Here is an 8,747-nt window from a genome sequence, read left to right on the forward strand (position 1 = left end):
TCCTGGCTGCAGAGACAGCCAGGTAAGCCTCAAGGTCAAGGCGTACCTCAGATGTTCATCTCAAAGTCTTTTCAGTGCAGGCCCCTGCCCTAAGGGAGAACAAGCTGGCCCTCCAAGGAGGTCAACAGATACTTGCTGAGACTCACCAGCTCTGATTGAGGGCTTGCTTTGTGCCCAGTATTTTACACTGATTTTCTTATTTACTCATCAACACATTAGGAAATACAGGAAGATCTCCAGTTTATAATTGAGGAATGTGAGGCCCAGGGATGTTAATAAACTTGACCAAGGATACAGCTCACTGGGGGGAGAACAGCATCCAAACACAATTGTCAGGCTGCAGGCAGGCCTAACCAGTTCACCTCCGTGCCCTCCACATCAGAGCAGCTCTTACATCCAGCCCTGGCTGGCAGGATGCTTCACAGGACATTCTTTTACAGACCTGGTCCAAATCACTTAGTTTTCTTCACACGGGTGTTGGGGGTGGGTGGCCTAGTTGACTTGTTCCCCTGTCGTCGTGCTTCCTCTGCAGCCTTGAAGGAACTGTTGTTTTTCGTTCCCTGGCCAAGTGTGCTTCTGATTCCTTTAGGATCCTCTAGATCAAGTCCACTATCATCAGGGCCCCAGGAGGAAGAGGGATAGGAGTCCACACACTCTGCGCTCCCAGGTAGCTGGCGACTTCTCTGTGGGGGGGCAGGGGGGAAATCAGGTTTTCCGCTCTGGCCTCCTGACTCTTTGCAGCTTATAAAGTGCTTTCCTTTTGATCCTAGCAAACATTTTGCTTCCTTGGGTGAATGTGTCCAGAATCTCTCATGAAGTTATTTTCCTCCTTGGCTCACGTCCCCATTGGGACCACAGTCAGGGAGAAGGTCGGTTGAGATGAAGTAGGTTTTAAGCAGGATCCGAGGAATGGACGCGTGATTGCTCTAAACACCATCATTGTTCATTTGTTTGGCATCTGGGTCCCAGTAGGGACATAAGGAAATAGACGATATTTTCTGCAGCAGAATCACTCCATTGCTGGCAGCGGGATTTTTGTGCTTACTTAGGGTGAGTTCTGAGCCGGACCTAGGGCAGCATATCCATCCTGTCCCCAGCCCACCCCAGATACCAGGAAAGATTCCTGGCCTGGGACTGATGTCAGTGTTCCTTGAACTTCCCATCTCTGCATCTTTAGAGCAGGGCAGTCACAGAGGGGCTGTAACTGTGCCCCCTCAGACTTCCACTCCCTTATCACCTCCCATCACATCGTCTCCTCTCAGAACAGTCCCTCTCCTGCTTTCAGTTCCACAGCCTTCATCCTTCTCTGGCTCTCTCATGAACTCCTGCCTGCCCTGTGCCTAGATCAGAGTCAGCACAGCCTGCAGGGAGTGGTGGGATGTGGGGCTGACCAGGGAGCATATGCCCCAGCTAACATGGTAGCCGCTGTTCAACTCCAGGCCACTTTGACCGAGAAGCAGCTCAGGTCCAGTGTTCCAGAACATTCCATTTTCCAAGAGAATTTGGAAAACTTGACTTTTATGTGATGTGACATTTCCTACTTTTTAAACATTTGACAAGTAGTTAAAATTATTTTAAAACCGTCTGTGTGGGCCAAATAAAATGTCTTCGGCCTGGGGCCACTCTCCGTGCTATTCTCTCCCCTCCCCCAACCTGCCCTACCCTCCCTGCTTTAGCAGTCTCTCACCACACAGTGGTGTCCTGGGGAGTCAGAGCTCTAACTGTGGCTAGCACCTCAGACTAGCACCCCTCGTCAGCCCCGGGTGGATGTTTGCACATCACAGATGCACAGCTGAGCTTGCCCACCTCCCAGATCTGTAAGCTCCTGAGAAACATTGGATGTTTTTGTTCTGCTGACAAAACAGATGTTCTGTTACTACTGCTATACTTCTCTTACTCCCAACAGTCAGTGCTCCTCTGTTTCCCATTTCTGTTACTCGCCACCCCTTCTCTGTCAGCCGAGAGGACCCTGGGACCCCGAGTGCCTCCTGCCCCTTCCCCCTACTCCAGGCAGGGTGGCATGCATGCATTCTTCTGCCACAGGCCCTCCGGGACTTGCTCCCCGCTTTTCCTCTCCGCTGATTAGGAAGTCTAGTTTCTGAATGCATCGTGTCTTCTTAGCTACTGTCTTGGCCTCCTAACTAGTGACCCCACCAGCCATCTCTTACCTCTCCATTAAGGACTGACCCATCATGCTGTGGCTTGCGTCATGTGAGTCACAGGGAAGCTCTCATCAGTCACCTCTCCATACGCTTTTGACAGGTCCTCAGCCGTCCTTTCATGCCAGCTGTTCCACCCTACATGGTCCACCACCAGTGCAAGCCAGTGCGGGCCTGTGTCCATGCCAGCTGCGTTCTCAGGCATGACTGCCCTCTTCCTTTCCACCTCTGTTAATTCTGTGCGTCTACCTCCTCTCTCCAAATGTCACCTCTTCCATGTGGCCACCACCTGTCTTCTCACCACCAGCCCCCACTGCTGTGGCCCTGCGTCTTTCTGAAGCTTCACTGCCCTTGACTGTGCCTCTCTTCATTTCATCCAGATGTGTTACAGATGAAGTGCTTGCCTCTGTCCCCTTCTCTTGATCAGCTCCTTCCTGGGGAGACACTGTCCTTGTCCTGTGTTTCTCCCACCCCACAAGGCCTAGTGTCCTGCCTTGCATAGATACTGGCAAACCATTGTAAACTGAACTTTTATGAACATGGAGGATAGCTGTATCTAAAGGGTTCAAGATATGCAAAGTTAAAACTGCTTGGATAGTCCAAAGGAGTTATCAAAATTCTAAGTCTCAGTTAGTGAAAGGGTTATTCTGCCAGGACTTCATTTCCAGGGATGCAGTTTTTCGAGAACAGCCGAGAGTTGGTCTGCTTTTTCTTGGGCAGTGCCCCTTGGAAGCTTGGCTTCTGTGCCAGGGAAGAATAGGCAAAGTTGTTCGGATACCGGGGCTTCTGCCACCCTGGCAGTGAGAGCCCCACACTGTTCCTCTGGCCCAGAAGAACAAGCTGTCCCCACATATTCACAAGGTGTCCTCTGCTCGCACCATTGGCAGGCTGGGGAATTTCTCACAAGCCCTCTGGGTCTGTTCTGCCGGCCTTGTAGCTTGACTTTTTGGCCCAGCATTTTCTTGTTAATTAGCTCTTAGAATAGACACTGCTATTCCAGCAGGATTGTATATCCTATTGACTTTCTTAAGGAGAGAATCATCTCATTTCTTTTGTGTATTTTCCCCCGCCTTTCTGAGGAGCATCCATACCACACGAATGCCTGGCTCTTCCAGAACAGAGTTGTTTATGAGAGAGATTTCCCAAGCCCACAGTGACCACTGTGTCGGTCTGGAGTGCTAACTGCTCTGAATGGATTCTAGCTCTGAAAGCTGCTTTTACTTCTCAGTTCTGCCTCCAAATCTAGCATCACCATGCCTTTCATTCCTTGTCTCTAAGATCCAGGAGAAGCCTTTAACCCCCATCATTGTCTTCATTTTTTACCAGCTCCCCTTTGAAGCATTTTAGCACTTTACAAGGTCTGTCCAGTCAGATTCACTTAGGGACTGTGACAGCCTCCACCTTCCATGTGATCATGTTTGTTTGAAGCAAGCTGAGAGGTGTTGCAGCTTCGGACACCTGGCCTGGCAGGGCTGGCCACCTCCTAAACCTACCTTCTCTTGTGTGCGCCTTCCTGATTTTTTTAATAAATTTATTCTGTCAGTTCTACTCCAAAGCCATTTCTATGGACACACAATTACTTTTGTCTTGCGTTCATAATTCAGACTTGAAAGGGGTGCTTAGGGGTTATTATAAATTTGTTTAAAGGTCAGTTTTTTAAAGTTTCCCCCAACCCACCCCAGGGCAATTTTCTCTTAAAAATGGGAAATTAAGACTTGTGGGGAGTTCCCGTTGTGGCGCAGTGGTTAACGAATCCAACTAGGAACCATGAGGTTGTGGGTTCGGTCCCTGCCCTTGCTCAGTGGGTTAACGATCCGGCGTTGCCGTGAGCTGGGGTGTAGGTTGCAGACGCGGCTCGGATCCTGTGTTGCTGTGGCTCTGGTGTAGGCCTGTGGCTACAGCTCCGATTCGACCCCTAGCCTGGGAACCTCCATATGCTGTGGGAGCGGCCCAAGAAATAGCAAAAAGACAAAAAAAAAAAAAAGACTTGTGGTTACCAAGAGGGAGGGGGAGGGAGTGTGGAGGGGATTGGGAGCTTGGGGTTAATAGAGGCAAACTATTGCTTTTGGAATGGATTAGCAATGAGATCCTGCTGTGTAAACTATGTCTAGTCACTTATAATGGAGCATGATAATAGGAGCAAAAAGAATGTATACATGTTTGTGTAACTGGGTCACCTTGCTGTACAGTAGAAAATAAATTATATTGGTGAAATAACACTTAAAAATTTTTTTTTTAATGGGAAATTAGTTTAGTGTCTTTAAAACTGAAAGTTACATTCTGGCCATGAAAAGTGAATGGTCCTCTAACTGGCACTTGGTCAGGAAATGATCAGAATACCCGTAAAAGACTCCTTTGTGAAAGTAGACTTAGCCCAGAAAATAGACTTAGCCTAGAACATCTTGAAAGGGGCTCAGCCACAGAAAAGTTGCCCAACTGATAGAAATACAGAGGATTTACAGACCCACATGCCTGGAATGTGTGGCAGTGCTCTTCATTTTTGGTCTGTGTAGCAAGCGTCTCAGTTATGAAACATTTCCAAATGGAAGGGCAGGAGAGAAGCGAGCATCTTAAAGCAAAAACAAAACAAAACAAAACAAAAAAACAAAAAAACTTCTCACTCAAAACTATGCTATCTTTGTCGCATAAATAAGAGGGGCCAACTTTGTTTTTCCTGGCGCCTGAACACAGAACTGTAAGTTTTTCGCCCTTGCGGCTTCCTCACACAGAGCTTCAGAATAACGACTCTCACTCTTCTCTCTGCGGTCTCGGCAGAGAGCCGACTGCATCTTTCGGAAAAATGGCACAGCTGTTCTGAAAAGTAGCCCCATTCATAAGACATCGGCTGTCTACAACTGCCGTGCTGGAGAAAAGGCACCGTAGTTTATAAAGAGTTTCTTTTCTTTCAAGGGGGAAAAAAAAAACACGGTATTTACAGGAAAGAAAACTGGACCCTTTTAGTTTTATTTTAGTTGCCATGTCTGAAATGGCAGTGGGGACGGTCATAAATACACACAGGCAATTGCGCCTTTACCCGATGACTCATCGTGGCTGAGCCACCCGTGATGGAAAATTCAGCTAGTTAAGCAAGATCAGCCAGAAAGCCTCACACAGGCCCTCCTGCCAGAGCCGATGCCTACTGTCTTATGACATACTTATCGTCTAGGATTGAATGACTGACCCGCTTTCTCTCCCTCTCAGTTCATGACCAAGAACCCCACCATGCGCCTGGGCAGCCCGAGTCAGGGCGGTGAGCATGCCATCCTGAGACATCCTTTCTTTAAGGAAATCGACTGGGCCCAACTAAACCATCGCCAAGTAGAACCACCATTCAGACCCAGAATCGTAAGTGTCCGTGACCACCACAACAGACTTTTTTTTCTTTCATAAAACATCACAGTATTCCACTCAAGTCCGCTGAGCAGCTAGCAGGTCCCTCGTGGAATGACCAGACCGGAAGTTGAGCCTGATGCTTGGCAAGGCAGCCTCACCCAGGATGAGGCTGGGCTCCTTGCTCCCGAGGCACCATTTCTCCATGTGCCAGGGTTACTTCCCATCAAATTTTCACCTCTTACTTGCCTGGGCCCCATCCTCCCTCAATCTAAGTTAAGATTTCCTGAGATCTAAGAGTCCTTGAAATTTTCCAGATTTCCCCAAAGGAGTAGGGTTGAGAAATTCATTATCCATAACCAATTTCCTCATGCTCCTTAGTCAGGGGACCTTTCCCAAGCCCCTGAATGTTCCTCCCTGCCCTGACCCTGGCTCCCTGCCTTGGTGAGCTAGGGTCTGTGACAGATATTGCCACATAGGGTTCAGGCCAGTAGAGGCCAAGTCCCCTTGACTGGGAAATGCTGGAACACTGTGGGTATGTCCCCAAGTGAGGCAGCTGAGTGGGCTGGCATTCCTGGGGGCCACCTCACTCTTCGTTTGAGAGCTAAGCTCCTTCTCAAGTGTGGTCAGGAGAACCACAGTGGGAAGGCAGACAAGCGGGGGTTAGCATTGCATCAAGGGTTAGGACGAGGGCCGCTCAGAGGCAGAGAGGGAAGGATCAGTGACTCAAATAGGAGACGTCAGAGATCTTTTCGGCATGAGTTTTTAAAGATGTCAAATACCCATTTCCAAGCATCCTTAGTTTAATCTCTAACAAACACCCAGAGGTTAAGCCACTTCCTTTAATGGGCATCCCCCTGCCAGCTCGTCTGGGAGGAGGGTGAGCTTTGCCAGCAGGGCGGAATGGATCCGACTGGTGAGTAAAGTGAGAGGCATTTGTTCCCTAAACTGAGTGTTTCCAAGAAGCTTTTCAAGAAAATCTCTTCAAGCATATAGACCTTTGTACAAACAACGGGTGGGGCAAGTGTGAATTGACGCAACCTCTGCTGACTTGCATGCCCCTCAGGAAGGCCTGATGCGAAGTGGTACCTCAGTGCAGTGGAGCGGGGGACCAACCAGCCAGCTGCGTCAGGTGACTGAATTCATTCCTTAGCTTCCCAGCTTAAGGCCGGCCTGCTCAGCAAGATTTTTGTGGGGTTAGTGAGTTGGTGGTTACCAAATACCATAATGGTACACAGTGCAGAAGAATTAGTAATAAAGCACTGTCTAATCAATTGTCATGACTGTAAATAACGCTACCGGAAGAGCTGTGGAACAGTTCTCTCAACTCACTGGAAATGGCTTAAATCCCATGGAAGAGGAGTGAGTCTCAAGTGCCTAAAATCTGAAATTTACCTTGTTTCCTTTTTGACAGAAATCCCGAGAAGACGTCAGTAATTTTGACCCTGACTTCATCAAGGAAGAACCGGTTTTAACTCCAATCGATGAGGGACATCTTCCTATGATCAACCAGGATGAGTTTAGAAACTTTTCCTTTGTCTCTCCAGAATTGCACCCATAACCTTATGCAGAGTGGGAGAGATGGTATGAGAATCAAAAGGGGATGGAGATTTTCCAGAAGTTTCCTGTGTGGGCACGTCCCCAGGATCAGCCTTAGAACAAGAACCTGACCTTCGGGGGGCAGGTGGAGAACTCTGTGAAGGACGGAACTTCAAGAGATCAACTATTTGAAGTCCCATGGGATCGCGGTGCTGGCAAAGAGTTGATACCGACATGAGATGTCATGAGGAAATTCACTGCTCAGCCCGTGCATTTCCATGGCTCCTTCAGACTTGAGATATTAACAGTTGGAGCCAAAAGGAGAAAGGGTGTGAAGAATAAACTAGATCCCAGAACTTCTGAGCCAATCAGGCGTTTTATTTCAAGAGACAAACCTAGACGTTTTAGGGACCACTGCAAGCTGTTTTATAAGCCCATGAGCCCATAATACTGGCAGTCTGCAGCAAGTCTCGAAATGCTTGTGAAGAACTTACAGAGAAAGAAATGAAGAGCTTTCCAAATAGGATGATTTACTCTGAAGAAACAAAAACTGATATCCATAAAGCTCACAACTTAAAGCCCTCTCTTAACAGATGGGCACCCAGGCCACTGCTACAGCTTATTCTTTTATCCTTACTTTCACTTAATAGATATTTATTGAGTGCCCAGTGAGATGGTGCCACAATACCCAGTAGCATAAACAACAGATTTGTGTTCACCAAGCTTTCATTCCTAAGTTACATGAATGGCATTTGCCTTCCATGAAATGCCTCTCCATGCTACATATGTCATACTTTGTCTGCACCTAGCTTTTCCCATTAGGCAGCTCACTGCCACAACACAACTATCTGCGTAATCAGCAGGTGAGCTCAGGTGCTTGCTGACTTGCGGAATCTTGTCGTGGGCGATGTGTTCATGCCGCTCTGGACTCAGTGAAGAACCGCTTGTGCTGATGAGCAGACTTACCACTTATACCTTAGCAGTTTATTTAAATTATGTTTTGAGAGATAAACTTGTCTGTTTGATATGCATTTTAATAATTAGAAATGGCTCTTGTAAGCAGGACATTTATCAAAGAAGGACCTGCTATGCCTGTGTATGCAGTTGGAGAATTTTATCTGGCTGAAATAAACGCATTTTGTAACAAAAGGGATTTTTTGAAAGATATGTCCCTGCCCCACTAGGAAAGGAAATACGTAATTGAAATAAGCTTTGAGCAGAATGGATAGAACACTTGACTCAAAGCAACTTCTGCTAGCAAAGGTTGGTATCATGTGGTATCGCTTAAATGGATGTGGCCTGTCTCTTCTTAAACCACAATTTTCGTTTTGAATCAGGGTAATGACAGCTAAGTGTTGCTACCACAGGCTGACCCTCAAAGTCTCAGTAGCTAGACACAGTCAATACTTAGTTTCATTCTGGGAAAGTATTGTACACGCTCAATGGGCCTTCTCCCAACTCGTAACTATATGCCCTCTACTCCTGCAACTTCCAAGGTTGCCATAGCGAGGGAGCAGAGAGAGGGGGTGGTGCTCACTGTTTAACTATCTCTTCTAGGAGGGGCACATGTCACCTCTGCTCACACCAAATTGACCAGAACACAGCCTCCCTCTAACTACAAACAGGACTGGGAATTATAGAGCCACCAAAGAGTATCTGAGTAGAAGTGACCGTCTCTGTTGAGGATTCTTTTTTCGCATTCCAAGATGAAAAAATGAC

The 8,747-nt window shown here is 47.5% G+C and overlaps 1 protein-coding gene across 10 annotated transcripts in view; it reads left to right on the forward strand.

Annotated features, from left to right (window-relative positions):
- Positions 1–8,177, forward strand: part of PRKCH (protein kinase C eta) — a 229,650-nt gene extending 221,473 nt beyond the window's left edge. For 2 of the 10 annotated variants that reach the window (XM_047767479.1, XM_047767476.1), the window contains 3 exons: positions 5,361–5,504; positions 6,556–6,621; positions 6,904–8,177. In XM_047767479.1, coding sequence (XP_047623435.1) covers positions 5,361–5,504; positions 6,556–6,621; positions 6,904–7,050 — 357 coding nt within the window. In that variant the 3' untranslated portion in view covers positions 7,051–8,177. Of the gene's footprint in view, positions 1–589; positions 668–5,360; positions 5,505–6,555; positions 6,622–6,903 lie in introns of those variants that run through there. The other 8 variants (XM_047767483.1, XM_047767478.1, XM_047767477.1 and 5 more) reach the window with 7 other exon arrangements.
- Positions 8,178–8,747: the final 570 nt, after the last annotated feature.

Source organism: Phacochoerus africanus, chromosome 2 (genome assembly GCF_016906955.1).
Source record: "Phacochoerus africanus isolate WHEZ1 chromosome 2, ROS_Pafr_v1, whole genome shotgun sequence".
In the NCBI taxonomy this organism is placed as follows: Eukaryota; Metazoa; Chordata; class Mammalia; order Artiodactyla; family Suidae; genus Phacochoerus; species Phacochoerus africanus.